This window comes from Pristis pectinata, chromosome 20 (assembly GCF_009764475.1).
Source record: "Pristis pectinata isolate sPriPec2 chromosome 20, sPriPec2.1.pri, whole genome shotgun sequence".
Lineage (NCBI taxonomy): Eukaryota > Metazoa > Chordata > Chondrichthyes > Rhinopristiformes > Pristidae > Pristis > Pristis pectinata.
Window position 1 is genome coordinate 8,503,082 of NC_067424.1, and position 21,971 is coordinate 8,525,052.

The following is a 21,971-nucleotide window of genomic DNA, read 5'->3' on the forward strand; positions in this document are numbered from 1 at the left end:
GAAACCTTGGTCTTGGCAAAATTGTACGGGATCCTACTGATCTGGCCTCACACCCACCTGTCTGGCCTGTCACATTGTCAGCACTGCAGCCTTAATCCTCACTTCTGACTGAAATTGGACGTCCCACACAAGACGGTCACAGAAACGGCAGGGAGTGAACCTGCACCCACAAGAGACTGCAGATGCTGGAATCTGGAGCAACAAACAAAATGCTGGAGGAACTCAGTGGGTCAGGCAGCATCTGTGGAGAGAAATGGACAGTTGACTTTTCAAGACCCTTCACCCGAAATGTCGAATGTCCATTTCTCTGTCCATGTGAGTTCCTGCAGCATTTTGTTTGTTGCTGAAAGTGCAAACTTGTCGGATTCCTCAAAGGAACACAAATTAAAAGGCCACTATTTTAACTCTGGTGATAACTTCTGATGGACTCACATTCTAGATATTAGATATTTATTTATTAGTCACATGTACATCAAAACACACAGTGAAATGTGTCTTTTTGCATTACTGAGAATGTGCTGGGGGCAGCCTGCAAGTTGTTTGCACCTCAGTGCACCATGCTGTGACCTCAGGCTCAGTCATCATTCCACACCTCACATTGGCAGGGGCCACTCTCAGCACGGGACACCAACAGTGAATCACGTGGTGGAAGGAGGAGTGTGGGATATTGGCCACACACACTGAAGATCCTGTTGCTTCCCTCTCCTGTTGCAGAGTTCCTCTATGCCACGGCAACTTTTTATTCAGCTGATCTATAGCTACCCTGGGACGGGGTCCTTTAAGGCCTGACACCCTTCCCAGATGCTGCAGTCATGATGATTCTCTGCAGCTCCAGTCATGAACCCAAATCTCAGGTCTCACCAAACCTTGAGAGATAGAACATGGATCCACATTTCCAGTAGTCTCTGGGACCCAAGCTGGCACAAGTGTTCAATGTAACTATCCTTTGTGCACCTACACTGATCCTGTTCAACTTCTATGTAAAAGAACTTCAGTAACAAGAACTTCTGATATTATCCACAGGTAAATTGACCCTACCTCAGTACCGCTATCTGAACAAGTCACTGTTAGGAACAGTGTGGCCAGAGCTTTCTTGGCAGTCAAGTTCTTCCCAGGAAAAAACTCACACAGTTAAGGCCGAGAGATCACTCTACTGCATACCCACAAAAAGGTGGCAGGAAATAAAGAAAATAAGAAAATCAACATGGACTAGAATTTAACTTTTCAAGTTTAACAACATTGACCAATACTCGGAAGGAAGCAGACTGTCTCCTGTCCATGACTGGAACAGCATAATGACACAGTAGGTAGTGCCACAGCTGCACAGCTCCGCAGCCTTAGTTTGATCCTGACTTCAGGTGTCTGTGTGGAGTTTGCATGTTCTTTCTGTAACCGCGTGGGTTCCCTTTGGGCGCTTCAGTTTCCTCCCACATCCTGAAGATGTACAGATGGATAATTACCTGTTGTAAATTAAACCAGTGTGGTCGGAGAATTAGGCTGGAGTTGTTGGGGATGTGAAGGAGAGATAGGTTGCAGAGAAATAAGCGGGGGACTGGGCTTGATGGGATCACACTGTGAGCCAGCATCAACTCAGTGGGCTGAATATATCCTATACCGCAGAAAGAATAAGAAATGTGAGGAACTTTTCCATAACTAGTTTGTATCTTAAAGATATTATTAAATGAAGCTTCATTTGACAATCTTGCTGTGTGTGCGCACATTACTGTGTAGTTTGAGAAAACAGAAATGCTTTATATTTATGAGAATAATCTGTGCATTTTTTATCAGATGAGCGTGGTTTCACTTTCTCTGTGGTTAACAGTTAAATCTCGGCAAGGATGGCGCACCGCAGAACTGCCTGTGAGCGTAAATTTATAATCTGAATATTCTACAAGTGGGAGGAAATGTTCGCGCACAGTTTGATCTGCAGATGTTGTTACATATCAATGTGTGAGCTGTGTAAATGGCAAGTGATTGCAGCAAGCAGCAAAAAAAAGGTACACATATGTTTGCATTTGGAGTGCTATTTTAACATTGGAGTGCTGTTTTATAAACTGTAGGCTCATGTCAGTGAAACCAGTAAACTTTTAGATCTTTTTAGAAGGAGAAAATTTGAACTTACTTCATTTGCTTAACGATGGTGCTTTTTCCTGATTCACCAGCACCTGAAAGATTGAAAAACAATGGTTATTGCAAATAGCAGTTGTCCATAAGAATGCAGGAGATAGGAGGAGAGGGCCAAATGGTGACTCAACCAAGCCACATCATTCAATAAAATCATGGCAGATCTAATGTTGGCCTCAGTTCAACTTTCCTGTCTATTCCCTGTAACCCCTGATTCCTTAAAAGATCTTTCTCGGTCTTAATTATATAAAATGACTCAAAATCTATAACACTCTGGAGGAGAGAACGCCAAAAAATTTGGGGGAAGCAATTTCTTCCCTTCTCCATCTTGAATGGGCACTCCTATTCTGAAGCAATACCCTTCTGTCCCTCCAGTTCCAGGTCCCCAACCCACTCCCCACTCCCCACTCCCCACTACCCCAAGGGCTCAGAGTACTGTGGGAAGGTTGTTGTGGCCCTTCATATATTATGAGAATTGTTGAGATGAGAAACTGTCTGGTATGGTGAGTGTATTACCTCTGAAAGATGGTATTAAATCCAGTTCTGAAAAACAATGTGGTGGGATCTTCAATCATTGTCCCTCCTAGTTGCAAATAATCTCTGCCATGAAACATGAATTCAGCTTCTCTCCCCACAGATACTGCCCAATTGGCTGAATGTTTGCAACATGTCTTGATTTCCAATTTCCAGTATTTGCATTTTTATTTAATTTTAAATCTGTGCGTATTGACTTTCCACAGATGCTGTCTGACTTGTAGTTTTTGTTCATATTGCAGGCAAGTTTTCTAAAGTTAATTGAGGCAGTTTACACGGATGGTTAAGGAGAAGTTGCGGACCATCAAATATCCAAAGGTCTGCTACTGGAGACTGAATTACTGGAACAATACAGCCCACCACCAGGAGATCAGGTGGCTCTACTGATCTTCCACTGGTAGATCAGTAGGGACACCAATCTCAATAGGCATCAAGTGGGCCGGTTGTAGTTGATGGGCTGGACACGTCTGAATGTTGCTGGATGAAACTGAGGATAAACAGGCAACCTTCAATGGCCTTTGGACATGATACCAGTTGCTCCATATGACAGCCTCAAGAGTTAAATAACAACATCAGGTCAAGTCTGAAGGATCAGCACTGCGTGCGCAATGGAAATTACTCTACCTCGTTATTCCTTTTGTTTGCACATTTATTTATTTTCTAATTTAGAATAATTTTCTGTCTTTGCACTGTACTGCTGTCACAAAACAACAAAGTTCACATCATATAAGTCAGTTATAGTAAACCTGATTCTGAATCGATAAACTCTCTGTAAATGCAGGGGCACTCCAATAGATGTTGGAAAATGTCAAGAATTAATGCAAAAATTCCATTAACTATCAGAACTGCCTCCCTGCAATGGAATAAAAGAGAACTAGTGCTCATCCAGAAACGGAGAGAATGATTTAAGAAGCCCCTGGCATTTAAAAGAGCAGGAGAAAGAACTTGTTTTTTATTTGGTTTCTCAAGCCAATTTACACAAAGCTGGGAAGCAGGTTGTCTAGACTCTTGGATAAAGATTTCCTTAAAGGGATGCTATTCCAAAATTCTTTTCTCTGCCCCACCCTCTCTCCATAATGATTATTGGAAATGGGATAACCTATGTGTTCAAGAGCACCTGCTTACTAATTTAAACCAATCCATCTGAAGAGCACTATTCCAGGGGCAGTTGTATATGTGATCATCAGAAGCTAATGATCAGTGTGGAATACAGTTACTTTGAAAAATATTTTAGAGAGCAGAATTACTTCAATTGTAAAGCACTGAGCTCTCTCTATAAATGGGTGATTGTCGCTTTAAGGCTCCCACCTCATTAACCATGGTGTCATATGGTTGTAACAAGTATCTGTTAAAGTTTCATGAAGCAGTTAGGACCAGGTCTTGGAAAGTAAATTTGTGCTGAGTTTGGTTCCCAACAAGTATCCAAATGCTATGCCCTTGGTACTGAGTATCAGGAAGATCCTTTGTGCATTAAATGTAAGTTGTGGCTATACTGAAAGGTAAATGGTTCTCTGATGTTTGAATAGAATAAAACAACTGATGTTCTTTGATAAACACCAATTAACTTGGCCATCACAGTGAGACCTTCCATTAATGTTAACTTACTCAAAATTAAGTCTCCCTATATCCTTGTCAACCATGTGTTGCCAATTGTCTTTGGATATTTTTCAGGCAACACTTCAATTTCACATTTCTTTTCCTTGTTTTCAAATCCCTGCATGGAATTTCCTGTTCCATACCTGGGTAATACAAGGGTGTAGACAGTAGAGCTACAATCCTAGCCTCCAGTGCTGCTTGTGTGACCATGTGAGTTTGCCCTGGGTTCTCTGGTTTCCTCCCACATCCTAGAAACATGTGGGCTGGTAGATTACTTGGCCACTGCAAGTTGTCTCTCATTTAGGTGAGTGGTAGAATCTGGGGGGAGTCGATAGGCATATGGGGAGAATAATGTGGGACCAGTGTAATTGGGTACTTGATGGTCGGTGTGGACAGTGCACCTCTTCCATGCTCTATGACTTTACCTCTGATCTCCTCCAGCCCTACGACACCTAAGATACTCGCGTTCCTCCAAATCTCTCCTCTTGTGCATCCCTGATGACAATTGTCCCTGCAGGCTTTTTATGCACTATGTTCTCCCTCTACCTCTTCCTTCTTCTCGAGGGATATATGTGAAATCTACTACTTTCCCTGTGTTAACATCTCCTTCTATGCCAAATTTTGTCTGCTAAACATTCCTGTGAAGTTCCAATAAGTGGTTTTATTATGTAATGGGTGCTTTATAAATATAAGTCTGAGATGTTTAGGTATAAAACTATGTTAAATGATGTCAGAATAATGACTTGCATATTTATTGCTCCTTCTGTGTGCTTTGGATGTCCCTGATTGTTTTCCATTCAACGAAACATTTTTTTTAAAGTATGGGGAAACAAGACAGTGAATTTGTACATAGTAAGCTCCCACAAACAGCTTTGAAGTAAATGATCAGAAAACGCCAAATGTTGTAACAGACATATATAGTCAGAAATAAATATAAGAAACCACTAACTCCACACACTTTTGCTCCCCTCGCTTCCCTCAAGCTTCAAGCATTGCCCTGTTGAGTTAAATATCATCCTAGGTCCTCCTCCTCCACTTTGAACAATCACAGGGCAGATGTTGGTGGGGATGTTGCATTTCTTCAAGGAAGTTTTGAAAACAACTCTGCTACCAATAGAAGAATCCTTTTCCCATTCAGTAACATCTCTTGCTGTGATGTACAAAACCAAACTGTTGTAAAACTGTTATCCTGCTGTGTATTGAGCAGAAATAATTGACAAATATGTTCCTGTTATTTTCTTCTTTCAATTATAAAAGAAGCATCTTCCTAGTACTGGTACAGGTATAGTTAAATCTCCTTGGATTATAAGAGGCTAACATAATCCTCCATCTAAAATGTGACAGCTGCTTCCTGGCAGACAACAATGCCAAATTTCCACTCTTGTTTTGAGTTTGGCCAGTTTATGACTCGGCTAGGGAATATTGAATTGAAAGAAATGTGTCCAATGAAAATATACAACTCTCTACTCTAAAATTTAAATCTTTAGTTCATGTCTCCTATTCCCCATACAACGTTAAGTGGCATTTGGTGGACAGCTACCAGGGTTCAGCCCCACCCCTCCCATCTTCCACCTTTCCTGTGGTAAGATCAGAATGTGTCAGGTTTTGCAGTCAGTTGTGAAGCCATGATGATCGTTAAAGACCATGAAGAGAGCTGAGCATGAAGATTTTGTGATTCCTGCACTATGGTTTCCATTTCCTTGAGCCCAGTTAATATTCTGGTGGCTCCACAGTGTCCCGCAATAATGATGATATCAAACAAGATAAGCAGCCAACCACGATGAAGAATTCTCTCAGGAAACGCAGGATGGAAATAGCACGTCTCATTTTCAAGCATGAAAATTAAGACTGGAACATAGACAAGAGTAGAGCGGCAGATGCAAAATCAAAAAGTCTTCTAAAATATAAATATATTGGTTCAAAATCTCATAGAGTTATATAGCACAGAAATAGGCCCTTTGGCCCAATGAATCCTTACTGACCATCCTGGAATTGCTTGCATTAATCCTACACTAACCCATATTTATCCTCCCCACATTCCCATTAATTCCCCTCAGAATCTACCACTTGCCTATACATGAGGGACGTTTTACAGTGGACAATCAAACCACCAGCCCACACGTCTTTGGAATGTGGGAGGAAATTGCAACATCCTGAGGAAACCCATACTGTTATGTTTTATAGAATACTACAGCACGAAACAGGACCTTCGGCCCATCTAGTCCATGCTGACCTGATCTTCTGCCTAGTCCCATCTACCTGCACCTGGACCATATCCCTCCAAACCCCTCCCATTCATGTACTTATCCAAGCTTCTCTTAAATGTTACAAATGAACCCGCATCTACCACTCCCTATAAAAAATGTTTTTTTTAAAGAGGACCTAGAGGTTTGTAAACAGAAGTCATGACTTCATACAACATTAAAAACCCATTTCCTCCTAATGAAAAACAGTACATTTTTTGGAATATTTTATAGTGATAATAGATTGCAAATACTTGGTTTTTGGACAGAATTTTCAAGATTAAGTAGGAGACTGCAAAACACATATAACCTGGAGGAGGATGGAAAGAGAGCAGCTCTAAATTTCTCTGCAGACTAAGCTGCAGACTCCAGAAGGTGGTACTAGTTTAACGACTGGGAAGTTCGTCATTATTACAGCTACAAAATCTGACCTCCTGTTTAGCAACAGAGACTTGTTCACCAACTGTGTGTACAAAGTGGTTGTTTCTGCTTGGCGAAATTGCTCTACATTTTGTTGCTAAAACAGTTATGCTTTTCCACAGGCAGGAATGTCTGCCATTTAATTTATTTAATTGGCTAGTATAACTAATTACTTCCCCACCAACTGAGACACTCCTACACATCGCCCCGGTCACTCTTGACTTTCTCCAGTAGTAAAGAGCTGTACCTTCTCCAAGGCTACCTGATAGTAGAGGTTGGTAATCTCGGTTTAAGGCTTGCACACCCCATCAGATTGATCAACTATGAAATATTGCAATAGTTTTAGTTGCAAAAACTTTTGTTAAAATTCTGCAGTTAAAATAGCTCTGCACATGCAAATTTTCATCCTCCCTGCATAATTTTGGAGCTCTCAGCATCGCCTAGTTGTTGCTATGCTGGTTGGATGACTCAGATAAATCTGCTCTGTAAAATCAGCCTATTCTCTCTCATTGACCTAAAACGAAAGAGGAAGAAAATCCATTGATCATTGAAGGTCGGCATTAATCTGAGTCCCATTCTTGCTCTTTGATGAACACTGTCTTTGCATTTGCTCCCTCTCTGTGGTTATTAAATTGAAGGTCCTGTGCTTTCATGAGAATAAGTAAATGCTTCCTGTTTCTTGCGCATCAATGGGTCTTGTTGTATCTTCAACGAGTCTCTGCTATTTGTACTGCAGGGGAAAGTGATCTCTGGCTGATCATTATCACACAGTCGGTGATCCTGAGGGGTCTTGGTTAGTGGCTGCAGATTCCAGCTAGCACTTGCACATCAGGTACACGTGTACCAACAGGAGTTTGAGGCTTGCAGTCTGAGATCTGCTGCTCACTCTCAAGCCTGAACTGGAGTCTAGAGTTTGTGCTGATATGCACCATAGTTTTCATAAGTTGCTAGACCCTGGGGCAAGTATAGAGCTCCCAGGTGCAAAAACTGCATGTTACCCAAAACTTCCCAATTTACTGTCCAGATATCGGCCATTTGGCCCAAATGTTCTATGCTAGTCTCTACAACACATGTCTCCTCCTACTCTAGTAAGTACTTTCTCTATTGCATTTTCTTTGGTTTTTCCTATCTTTACAAATGACCAACTTGGGCACCAGTCCACCAGGGTCCCAAATAGCTCAACAATTATCATTTTGAAATGATTTTGCCAGAGGTGGAGAGATTTGTTTATAAGAATAGATTGGCTCAGGGGCTGTTTCCTTCAAAACAAAAGGGAGTTCTAGGGTAGATTTAAATGAAGAGTGTAGTTTTATTGGAGATTGAACAGTTGATAAGGACCACTTCCATTAACAGAGGGTACAGATATAGGTTAACAGGTGGACAGATGAGAGGAGAGTTAGGGAGAAAAAATATCTGATCTAAAGAACAGACTAGGTTTGGAACTTGCTGCTTGAAAAGGTGATAAATGCAGAAAGCCTCACCACATTAGAATTTACCTTGAGGATCACTTGATATAGAGTAGCCCATTGGTTACAGACTGAGAACTGGGATGTGGGGTTACGCTGACCAGTCATGTCTTAGATAGCTATAAATTTCAATAATTCAATGTAAAAGAAAGGCTTGCATGTCTCCAACACTTTCCATGAGATCCTCAGGAACTTTATACCAGTGAACAGCTTTTCAATTATAAACATTGTATGGTGGTGTAATGGTTAAGTTACTGGGCAAGTAATGAGAGCTTGGACCATTGAGTTAGAAACATGAATTCAAATACTATTGTAGTACGTGGGGAATTTAAATTCAAGTAATTAAATAAATCTGGAATTTAGGAAAACGCAAGTCTAGTTCCATTAAGGAAAGGAACAAAGCTACAGGAATGTTGTTAAAAATCCATCTGGTTCAATGATGTGATTCGGGGAAGGAAATCTGTTGCCCCTGCTCTGAAGGAAGGCCATAGCTTTCACTCTTAAAGTCTCCAGGATTTTCTGTTTCATTCCAGATCTCTTGCATCTTCAGTTTTTTGCTTTGCAATCTTCCATCCTTACCCACTCTGTGATGTAACCCCTACAAAGTGGTTACCTCTTAACTACCTCCTCAACTCGGGGGCAATTAGGGATGGGCAATAACATACACATCTAATAAATGACTTAAATAATGCAGCAAGATTAGAATGTGTGATTCAGTAATTCAGTAATGTGGTCTGATAGAAAAACATTTGGAATATCCCCATTTTTTTCCACCATCTGTGTTTTAAAGTAAAGTTCATGCCTATCGAATTACTTTAATACTTTAACAGGGCAATTTTCCAACTGTACAAAGTAAACCAGACATTCCTGACATCCAGTGTCATTCACAACTCCTTAACCTACTGCACGAAATTCTGATTTGCATGGATTGCATTGGGTTTAGATGGCAAGTAATCTCATTGACAGCACTAAGACCCAATGGGCTAGTACAGGCTTGATGGCCTAAATGGCCTGCTGAAAGTTTCTACATTTTATGATCAATGTTTAAATAAGTTTTGGTGGTATCAGTAGATCCTTAATATGCCTGTATAATGTTCCTAGTCTATTCTTAGTTTTTAATCTATTACTGATAACTGGGCTCAGATTTAAAGCATGAGAAATGCATCTGAATATATTGTTCTCAATCCCTAACTGCACCAGCAATTTCTGGGCTAAAATTGCCTGTTGCTACCAGACCAACCCTAGCACCTCAGCTGAGATGTGGACTTTGTAGTTACAATATGCAGCAACTTCCAGTGAGAGACAGAATGGACAGATAATGATCAGGCCAGAGAGGGAGGGCCAGTGCATTCTCAGGTGGTCTGGCCACAGGTATACTTTCAGGGAGGTGAGGAGGGATCCTCTGGGTGGTCTCGGTCAGGAAGTACCTGCCTTCTTCTACATTGTGCATATGGAAGAGGAGGATTTGAAGGAAAGCTGAACGACAAACAGGCTGTACAAAAACCTCCTGTTTGGCTTATCAGTGTATTTGCTGATTAAATGTTTACTCCAGTTCTGAGCTGGCAGGTTAAGCTCTTCATTCCCAACAGAAATCCCCTTAGTGGATAAGGAGCTGATCTGACAAAGTCGAAATGCTGCCACAGTCTCCCCTCCTGCACCTCCCACCGCAAATCCCTAAATTCCCTCAGATGACTCTTCCTGCACAACCTGCTTCAGCTGAGATCAGCCAAATGAAGTGGGACAGTTGTGCACTGCAGTCTTCTGAGGCCACATCATCTTATATACACGTCAATGGTGGAGTGACCTTGCTGGCTTCCAAAGTTAGACAGCAGGGAAGTTTGCTCCTGGCTGCATAAGAAGCAAATAACCTCTGAAAATGTGCATGGCCTTCCTGTTGGTACAATCTGTTGTTGTTTGGTGCAGTGTTGAGGAAGGAGCTTTTTGTTCATTGTACAAATTACCTATTCTTAAGAAGAGGCTGATCCTGGACATTATAAATAAAGTCACAGAACACAAAAGTAAGGAAGTCATGATGAGCCAGTATTGGTCAAAAAAAGTCAAAGTAAGGTTCATTTTCATAAGCACAAATATATGTATGCACGGGTGCAATGACCACAACTGGAATAATGCAACCAGCTCTGGACCCCACACTTTAGAAAAGATGTGAAGGCTCAAGAGAAGGTGTAGAAGAAATTTGTTAAAATAATTCCAGGGGTGAGAGAGTTCAGTTATGTGGATAGATTGGAGAAGCTGGGGTTGTGGTCCTTGGAGCAACAGAGTTTGTGTCGAGATCTGATAGAGGTGATTAAAATCATTAAGAGTGTGAAGGGTACAGATAGAGAAAATCTGGTCCCACTGGCGCAGGATCAAGAACCAGAAGATATGGAATGAAAATGATTGGTTTAAACAAAAACAAAAGTAACGTGGGTGGGAGGGGTGGGGAAGAAACCTTTTGAGACGGTGAGTGGTTTGATCTGGAATGCACTGCTATGGGGTGCAGTGGAGGGAGATTTAATTGCAATGTGCAAAATGGAGCCTCCTTTCAGAATTTAAGCAGCTATGGAAGAGAGTGAAGGCGTGCAGCTGGCTGGATGTGTAATCCTTAGAATCGATACATGCTGTGACTATTTTGTGACTCTGAAGATTTTTGTCATTTCCCAAACCTCATCCAGCTCTCTCAGTTTAATTTTACTGTCAGACAGAGTCTTTGACTTTGCTACAAGTTTATGAGGAGAAAAAGACAGGGGTGGGGGGGTCGGGTAAGGGAATCAGTAGACAGTGCATTTGGATTTTCAGAAGACATTTGATGAAATGCTGCATAAAAGGCTGCTACAAAAGATAAGAGTGCACTGAATTGTTGGTAATGGATAGGAAGCTGGTTGACTATCAGGAAGCAATCAGGATTAATGGGTCATTTTTGGATAGGCAATCAGTAACTAGTTGGATGCTTCATTGATCAGTACTGCAACCTTGACTATTTATAATCTATATTGATGACTTGGACGAAGGAACTGAGTACACTGTAGCTAAATTTGCTGATGATACAAAAATAGATGGGTTTGCAATTTGTGAGGCACAATGAGTCAACAAGTGGCTAGAAATGAGATAAGTGAATGGGAAAGAAGTCGGCAGATGGAGTATAATTTGGGAGAAAGGGAGGTTATCTCTTTGGGAGGAAAGGTGAGAAAGTAAATTGTTGTTTAAGTGAAGTGAGACTACAAAATACAATAGCACAAAGAGATCTAGGGGTCTTGGTGCACAAAACATGAACAGCTAGCATTGAGGTTCAGCAAATAATTTGAAAGCGTAATGGAATGTTGGGTTTTATAATAAGGGATATAGGGTATAATAGTGGGGAAGTTATGATGTAACCTTACAGAGCACTGATGAGACAGCACTGGGAATACTGTGTATAGTTTTACTCTCCACATTTAGGGAAGGGTGTGCTTGCATTGGAATCAGTACAAAGAAGATTCATTTGGTTGATTCCTGGGATGAAGGGTTAACACATGAACAAACTTTAAAACTTTTTTTAAACTTCATTTACACAACACGGTAACAGGCCCTTCCAGCCCAACGAGACCATGCCACCCAATTACACCCATGTTAACCTACTAACCCGTACGTCTTTGGAATGTGGGAGGAAACCAGAGAACCCGGAGGAAACCCATGCAGACAGGGGGAGAACGTACAAACTCCTAACAGACAGCAGCGGGAAATGAACCCCAGTCGCCAGTGCTGAATGGAAGGTGATCTGATTGATATAAGACTCTGAGGGGTATTGACAGGGTGGATGCTGAGAGGATGTTTATCTTGCAGATATCTGGGACTAAGGAGCATAGTTTCAGAATAAGGCATCGCACAGATGGAGGTGAAGAGGAAATTCTGTTCTCGAAGGGTTGTGAACATTTGGAATTTTCTACCCAGAGAGCTGTGAAGGTAGAGTTATTGAACATATTCAAGCAGGAGACAGGCAGACACTTAAGCTACGAGGAGTCAAGAGTTATGGGAAGAGAGTTGGAACGTGGTTTTGAGACCAAGGTTGTGTCAGCCCTGACCTTGTTGAATGGAGGAGCAGGCTCGATAGGCTAATTGAAATTGTTTCTAACGTTAAGATCTTATGGTTTTGTGTGAAACTATTTCCAATGCAGGCCCTGCAAAATTGCATTTGTCCTTCATATATTATCTATAAGTTTTTAGTCTTGGTCTGCTCCCAGCTTCACCCCTGCTGTGGCAATGCAAAGTTCATGGCACAACCTTCCAAGTAGCTGCTGTGGGCTTTTGTTTTACCAACACAGCTAAAATTCCTTTGGGATCAGAATAAGTAACCTGCTTCTGGATGTCAATAGATTGAAGCAAACCTTCAGAATGAAAACATGGTTCTAAAATCTATCTGCTGCTTGAAGCAGGTTTTCAAATCCCATTGAGCTTATATCTTTAGTGCAGTAATACACCGCAAACATTTCACGGGAATTACCAAGAAAAGTTAATCACTGACCCATGAAATAAGATATTAAGGTCGATGATTTAAAGCTTAGTCTAGTTCCAAGGATGAATTTGAGGGAAGAAGAGCCATCCTGGGAGCAGATGTGTGACTTGATTGGCTGATATTGTTTCTGTTGATAGGTTAGGCTTGTATCCAGTGAAGTTTAAACAGCAAGTTTCTTCAAACTCTCATATCTTGGGCAATATTTATCCCACAACCAACTTAACAGAAATTAACCACCTGGTCATTATCACAGTGTTTTTACAAGTTCACTACGTGCAAATTAGCTGTTACTGTTCCTGTGCTGCGACGGTAACTACTTTTCAAACATACTTCATCGCCATTGAGCAGTCTGAGATGGCCTTAAAGTGATGGGAAGAGTGCTTAGAGAAACACTAACCTTTTGCTGTGGGCACAGTGAAAGGGTGAGGGCTGGAATGCAAATCAAATTCCTGGTACCACTCAACACTGAGGGGTGGGTCCTGTGTAACAGCCCCTCAAACACTTGAAGAGTGTATTTTGCAGAGGCTACTTGAGTGGCATTGGGGCTTTGTACATTTTATTAACCTGATGACTCTACGAATATACTTACTTGATGACACTTTGAATGTGCACACTTGACATCACTATGATGCAAAGAAATCCATGTACGTTTTTGTGTTTCTTATGTATATATTTTAAAAATGTTATTATGAAAATTAATGAAGAACCAGTGGCACAGCTTATAGAGTTGCTTCCTCAGCTCCTGTGACCCGGTTCAAACCTGACCTTGGGCGCTGTCTGTGTGGAGTTTGCAAGTTGTCCCTGTGACCACGTGGATTTCCTTTGTGTGTTCCAATTTCATCCCAAAGACATGCCAAATGGCTGCTGTAAATTGTCCCTCATGTGTAGGTGAATGGTAGAACCTGGGATAAGTTTGAGGGGAAAGTATGGAGAATAAAATGGGGCTATTGTAGGATTAGTGTAAATGGGTGCTTATGTGCGTTGCAGACTCGATGGGTCAAAGGGCCTGTATCCATGCTGTATGACTGCATAACCTTTGGTGGCGATGTGTGCACGAAGAACATAAAAGAAAGGACCAGGGGTCATCCACCTGGGTCCATGAGCTTGTTCCTCCTTTGAACACAATCATGGCTGATTACATCAGCTTCATTTTCCTGCCCTATCCTCATGTCACCCTTTGCTGCTTTTAATCTCCAGTAATCTATCAATCTAAGATAAGATATCTTTATTAGTCACATGTACATCGAAACACACAGTGAAATGCATTTTTTGCATAGTGTTCTCTGAGTGAACTCAGTGACTGAGTCTTCACAGCCCTGCTAGTCTAAAGACTCATTACCCTTTGAGAGAAGAAACTTCTCATTTTAGTCTAAATGGCCTACCCCTTTTTTCTGAAACTCTGGCCCCCAGTTCTTAACTTCTCAGCCAGGGAAACTGCCTCCCTGCACCCACCCTATTGAGCCCTGTAGAAATATTGCAAGCTTTAATGAGATCACTCTTCTTAACCCTAGAGATTTCAGGCCCAGTTTACTCAAAATCTCCTCATACAACAAACCTAAAAGAGGACATCTTAAACAGCACTTTCCAAACCCTGTGACCTCTACCAGCTCAAAGGACAAGAGCAGCAAAGGCATGGACACACCACACCTGAAAGTTGTCCTCCAAGCCACGCACCATCCTGACTTGGAAATATATCATCGTCCCTAGGTCAAAATCCTGGAACTCTCTCCCTAATAGCACTGTGGGTATACCCACAGGACAGCAAAAGTTCAAGAAGGCAGCTCATCATGACCTTCCCAAGGGCAATTAGGGACGGGCAGTTAAATGTTGGCTCAGCCTGGGAAGCCCACATCCCTTGAAAAGTAAATTTTAAAAGATTGTTCTTTGACACAGTGAGATGGTCACCACCCTCATACGCCAGTGGTCCGAAAGGCAAAGCCTACTGCTGCCTAGAAGCAGTTGGCAGATGTAGTGGCCATAGTGACCATGGCAACCACAGGCTGCAGTAGCATGGGGCTTGAGTTATGGCTCTGGCAGGGGATGTAACTCCATGATGTGCCCATCTTGTATACGAAGGAAGTCTCTGCTGTAGCTCCACTGAGAGATTCAGGGTGAAGACTGCTTCCTAAGCTATAGAAAGCACTAACTATGTGTGCTGCTCTCTCTGCCACCAGCTTCTGCTCTCTTCTGTCCTGCACTCACAATGGCAGGTCAACCACCCCAGCCACAATTGCAGTGACCCTGTTTTGAAGATAAATATTTATTCACTTGGCTCCAATGTATTTCTAGGACATAGTCTTTTGGATGTGAGATCACTAACCCGTCTCTGCCTTCTCTGTTCTTTGGAGGATGTAAAAGACAACAAATGACCTGTGTGCCGAAGATTCTTCCAGGTAAAAGTCACACCAACTCTAATGAAACAATTAATCTTGTTATTTATCTCAATATTATTCAGGGGACCTTGGTGTGCCCAAAATGGCTGTAGCATTTCCTTAAATATGACAGTGCCTTCTGTTCAAAAATTCTTAGCTGTAATTTTATTTATCTTTAATCAATTTTCAGAATGTGGGTGACCCTGACAAAGCTAATATCCCTAATTGTCCTTGAGAAGGTGGTAGTGAGCTTCCGTCTTGAATTACTGCAGCCTTTCTGGTGAAGGCACACCCATAATGCTGTAATGTAGCAGTTGGGTTGTAACTGAGTGGCTTGCTTTCAGAGGACAGCTAAGAATCAACCACACTTAGCTGGTCTGGAGTTGTGTATACACCAGAACAAGTTTAAGGATGTCAGATTTCCTTCCCTGAACTACATTAGTGAACCAGGTGGGTTACAAAATCCAGCAGCTTTGTGCTCACCATTACTGAGGATTTTTTCAAAATTCCATATTATTTTATCTAACTGAATTTAATGCTTTAAAACTTCTATGAGGTGCAGTAGGTGCAGGTGTCTATGAGACATAGACTGTGAATTGATGTCTCTCTCCTGAGACTTGAGCATAAATATCCAGGCTGACTTTCCAATAATGGAGCGCTGCCCCATTGCAGGTGCCATCTTTCAGAGCATCTGATGTTCTCTCAGGCAGACAGAACAGATCTGATGCCACTATTTTGATGGGAAGCAGGGGAGACACCCCATACAATATTTATTCCACAATTCACGTCAGAAGAGATTCTGCTCATTATCACATTGAGACTTGCTGTGCATAAAATGGCTGCCACCATCCCCACAGTTCAAGAGTGCCCACACAAGAATGAGTCTTTCATTGGCTATATATGCTTTGGGAAATGCTGAAGGTGTTGAAAGGTCTTCTCTAAATGCAATCTTGATTCGCCCTCCTTTCCCTGACCTGTCCTTTCGAACCCAATCCCTTTATTTTACCTGTTCCCCTGATTTTTAAAATTTCTACTTTTCAACCAATGGTTCGAAAATCCAAACAAGTATCATCCGATGGATGTCCTGTGCCCATCCTCATGGTGCAACTCCCTGAACTAATAAGCAAAGTTGCTTAAATGTAACCTGTCTCTGGAAACTTTGATGATTGCAAAAGGCAAATACTGTGGTAGCTGGCAATCTGAGGCAAGTGTGGGAGGTGCTTGGCAGGTCATTCAGCACAGATCAGACTAACCAGCTTGTCACGTGTGGACAGGCAGGGTAGATTATTGAAGCAATTATTGAAAAGGAGCTGAGGGTGATTGTATATAGTGCACCAGGGATTTGTGTGTGGTCTGAAGTAATCCATCATCTCCGTTGGATGAAGAATAGGAGTATTAAAGCATTAAACATGTGTAAATAGTCAAGTAAGTGAGACCTTACATCCAGCTGTCCTCCCTCAATGTCTTTCTGTGAAAACACAGGAGATGCAACACCTGGCTATTCACCTCCTCCGACGTGTTCTAGATCTTTGTCTTGGACTTCCCCAGCCTTTCCTTTTCCTGCAACTTTTGTCTCTTTAATGCTGTAATGCTTCTGTCCATAACATGCATGAGATTGTTCTGATGTGTTATTCGACTTGCATTCTTCTTTTGTTTGCCTGAAATCAAGTTACTGAATTATACACCACAATACTTTACTGATGACTGAAATAATATAACTTGCCTTGTGGTTTGTTGACTTATTACTATCCTCGTTTATACAAGAAAGGATGGCAAATAAATTCGTAAATATTTCCAAATTTCTTAAAAGTCATTTCCATCTTTCATTGTGTAATAATCTTATTAAAATGGTGATAAATTTCCCCTTCGTTGTACCTTTCAAGTCACCACAGTTGCATTACTTGTGTTGTCCATAGCTTTCCGCTATTGGTAACTTTAAAATTTATTCCAATTTTTAATAAATCTAATTCCTTCTACATGACGATCTCATTCTATTCAAAGGTTAATAATGGACCAATAAATCAATGGGTTGGGAGCTGCAATGCATGCACTGCTGTTGTGTCATTTGCAGAAGTATTCTCCTGATTATTGAGATCTCTTATCACCTATTATCTGTATTACGTTGCTCATCGTTAATGCTCAGTGCAACTCTTCCCAGCTCTCTTCCATGATGCAGCTTTCATTAACTACCAAAACACATGACTCACCCACCCTCCCCAACAAACTCATGATGCACTTAAAGAATTCTCAACAATTAGTTCCCTTATACACTAGCCACTCATGATACAGCTGGTATACCAGGAACATGTCCTCCTACACTATATTGAACAAGAGTTGGCTTCCTTGTTTGGTGAAGGAGGCATATATTGAACCATGAGGTTACTGCTTGTGGTAGAATACACTTCTGCAACTGCTGATGGATCTTGGTTTGCTCAATTTTGAGTTGCAATATTTTTTCTTTCACCACCTGTCACCAGAAAAGCCCAGCAATTAGGTTCTTCATGACTGGATCAAATCCTTCAATGATGGACATTCTTGATGAGGGACATTGAAATTCACAGCCTGACTCCATTCTGAGCCCAGTGCTCCCAATGCTGCTTCCCAGTGGTGGTCAGCCATTCACCAGCTCTGGATGGTTATGTGATGGTATTCAGCAAGGCGAGTCTTTGCCTGTGTTTCCTCTAATGAAATGACTTCTTGGGGGGCTGGAGTCAATGTTGATGCCCTCTCCTTCCTAACTGTGCACAATAATGCTGACAGTTCTGATAGGTTTTCCAACTGATAGGCAGCACTTACTCAAGAATTATGACTGAGGAGTCCAGGCTGAAAGATATAATTCTGAGGGTGACTACATAAGCTATTAACTTATCTGTATAACATCTGTCTAAGTTCAGGGAGTATGCAGATGAAGTTGTGGAGTCATATAGTATAGAAAAGGCCCTTCAGCCAACTGCATGCATGCCAGCCACCCATTTACGTCAATCCTACCCTATTCTCATTTCGTTTCCCCACATTCTCATCAACACCCTGCATATTCTCCATTAAACGGCTCACTATTTACAGTAAGTGACAATTTACAATGGTCAATTAACCTACCATTCCGCACACCTTTCAGATGTGGGAGGAAACCAAAGCACCCTGAGAAGACCCACACAGTCACATGGAGAACATGCAAACTCCACACAGACAGCACCAGAAGTCAGGATTGACCATGAGTCGCTGGAGCTGTGAGGCAGCAGAACTACTAGCTGTGCTACTGTGCCACCAATGTCCTCTTGGCCATCTAGTTTTATTCTTACTATTTTTTACCATGACAATTTTGGTACAAATAGCATGTTGGACCATTTCAGAGGGGAGCTTAAGAGTGAACAGCCTTGCTATGGGTCTGGAGTCACAATTAGCAGACCAAATGAGAACAGCAGATTTCCTTCCCTAAGGAGCATCCGTGGACCAGATGGTGCTTCTATATTTATCTGTAAGGGACGGTATGCAAATAAAATCAGCATTGCTAATTGACACATGGAAGTTCCCTGGCTGGTTCAATGAGTTTTTAAATTGGGGTTACTGGATGAATTGAAGGCTAGAAATGGAAACTGAATCCAAAAAAACTCATTTGCTTAGCTACTTGAATCCCATTTACCACTAATCATTCCTTCCTGTGGTTCAGTTGTGATTTGCTTCTAATTCACCAGAGTTTGGGTTTAGATTTCCTGGTTCAAAACCCCCTCAGGTGACTTGAGTATAAAATACAGCGTGATCTTCCAACGCAGTATTGAGGGAATTGGGCTGACTTTAAGATGAGATGTTAAACCAAGACACTGACTGCTCTGGCAGATAGATTGTTGGTAGTAGTGCTGTTGTTATTGGTGGTGGCACTGATTTTTAAGATGATGTTAAACCAACACTCTGTCTACTCTTTCATGTGGATTCTAAAGATCCATTGACATAATTCTGAAGAAGAGTAAGAAAGTTATCATTGATGTCCTGGCTAAAATGTATCCCATGAAACAGGTTACTTAGTCATTACCATGTTGCTGTTTCTGGGAGCTTGCTATGTACAAATTGGCTGCATACATTGCAATGGTGGCTACAGTCCAGAAATACTTCATTTGCTTTGAAGTACTCGGACATAAAAGGTGCAATGTAGATGTAAGGAAAGTCATTCATGATGTTTCTGTAGGTGCCATTGATCCATCCTGTGCCAGCTTGCACTAAAGTCTCACTCCAGCCAGAGTATCAGATTTTGCTGATGGAAGCCAGAGATTTGCTCGAATAGCAGAGCGACCATCCCATACATGTGTTTGAGGCTACAGGTTCTTTCCGACAACGATGTAAACTTCAAGCTCGTGTGCAGCAAGTCAAATAACTTCAAACTTGTTGTCTTGACGTTTGAGATGACTTTTCCTTCTGTTTTGAGTCTTGTTCTGTGTGACAAGAGTTTATCATTTCCAGCATCCAAATGTCTACTCTTTAGTCACAGGCTGCTCCTGCTAGGGGAATCAATGATTCAACCTGCCATCTTAAACTTAAGCTCTTTTAGATTCTGGTGGTACAGAAACCGAGAGAAAATTGGTACAAGTTATGGCTATTCCAGATTTTGAAACGTCTGTAGGGAAAGTGCATTCAAATGGAATAAAATGGTCAGAAATTTTAGGATTGTGGGATGAAGTCAGGTATGGATTGGAACTATAAGAAGTGGAAGCAAAAATAGGCCATTTGCAACCCTTGCTGCCCCCACCCCCCCACCTCCTTGCCTGTTCCACTATTGAATAAGATTATGGCTAATCTCTTGCCTCAGAGCCCCCAAATCACACTCTCGGAAATCAAATTTTGCATGCTTGTACTTGCCTTTGAAATCCTCCGGACCCAGCCACATAAAAGCGCATTTGCGTGAGCTTCTGTTCCAACTAATAAATACAGGGGCTTCCTGGCTATGACCTGACTTATGGATATCCAACTTTATGCAAATTCTCCCATATATTTTTAAAGCACTTTTCAAAATAGTAATAATAATATGTCTTGTGGTGTTCAATTATGAATGGATACAGAACATATTCCATTAGTTTAATTAAGGGTAGTGTTAGGGTGAATATTCAATGAAATGAAAGAATTATAGCAAGTGTCTGTAGAGCAATATGATATGGGGAGCAATAGAAAATAGACATTTCTGACTTATGGAGAAATTAATGAATCGGCAGTTCTCAGGAACAGAACCCTTGTGTAACCTGGGATTGCCTGTATATCCACAGGGAGTTTGTTTGTGTGTTCTTTCAATTGTTCGAAGGTCACGCAATAATCTACTTGAATCTTATTCACCATCCCACCCCTCACTGTGCCTCAGTTGTCCAAAGCTCAGCGACCACCCCATTCACACCGCTAGTTGTGAATACCAAAAATCTTCCAGCAAGTTTAACAAACTCAAGCATGAGAATCACTATGGAAGCTCCTGGTCTAGGATGCAATGAGTCTTGGCTATTGAACACTTAGCTTGAGTGAAAGAATGAGATCCGAACAGACTGCTGGAAAACCTGACGTTCTATGCAATTAAGCAGTAAACACAACACTGCAGTTACTTGCCAAAGCTCCTTTGAAGGCACATCCCAGACCCTCAGACTTCACATTGTAGAAGGATAAAACCAGTAAGCACAAGGGAATATAACCTCTTTCAGGCATCCCTTCAAGTCACACAACATCCTGACTTGCAAACATATCACACCTCCCCCTTCTTTGTCACTAAGTCCAAATCCTGGAATTCTGTCCCCAACTGTAACACTGGGAGCACCTTCACCTCATGAACCACAGTGGTTCAATTATGCAGCTCAACATCGCTGCTAGGAAGTAGAGGTAAATGTCAGTCTTGCAAGTGATGCCCAATCCCTTACATAATTGATTTTGTGGTTATGTTTGTTCTCAATGCTAAGAGTGTGATTCTTTCTGCTGCCTCTCTAATGCAGTTAGCACCTTGGAACAGCAGTCAGCACTTGAGAGGATGTGGTCAAAGTACAGATCTCAGTGGTAAAAGAACCGCAAGGTAGAGAGAGGTTATTGGTCTTGGGACTTGCAGAACAAAGGCTGTCACAATAAATCAAGTAGCCTTGGATGTAACAAAACAGAGGCAGTAATAGGATAATAGATCATGACCTTCTCTAACCAGAAGCTCTAAATAACTAAATATATTCTGTAAGTGGTTTGAAGATAAGCTAGAAAGAATTTAGTTCATTCAAATTAATTGAGAGAGTTATAGTAATTATTTGATGATATGCATTTACATATTGCCTGATCAAAGGACCTCAAGGGACCACAGAGGAAATATAACCACAAAGTGTTTCAGTGCAAATGTCAGTTGTCTCAGTGGTAGCAATCTGGCTTCCAAATCAATATTTTGTGGTTTAGAGTCTTACTTAGAAAGCCATTTGGCTAATTGCATTGCAAGAGCAGTCTACTGAGTCCCATTTGCAGATTTTCCCCTGAGGCCCTGTATTTTTTTTCTCCTCGGTTATCTGCCCAATTTCCTTTTGAAAGTGATGATTGAATCTGGCCATTCACTGTGTAAAAGTATATTTCTTCACGGCACCCCGGTTACTATGTCAATCATCTTTAATATGTCTTTTGGTTTTTGTCCTCTTGCCAATAAAAACATTTCTCTTTATTCACTTTGCAAACATTAGGTGAGTAGACAGACACTTGCATCAAATCATCTCACAATCTTCTCTTTTCTAAGGTGAAC

General features: G+C 41.4%; 1 protein-coding gene across 1 annotated transcript in view; it reads right to left on the reverse strand.

The window, feature by feature from the left end:
• Positions 1 to 21,971, reverse strand: part of LOC127580675 (guanine nucleotide-binding protein G(t) subunit alpha-2) — a 44,090-nt gene that overhangs the window by 21,110 nt on the left and 1,009 nt on the right. Inside the window, exon 2 of the mRNA XM_052034374.1 lies at positions 2,123 to 2,165. Within this exon, the coding sequence (XP_051890334.1) occupies positions 2,123 to 2,165 (43 nt within the window). The remainder of the gene's footprint in view (positions 1 to 2,122; positions 2,166 to 21,971) is intronic.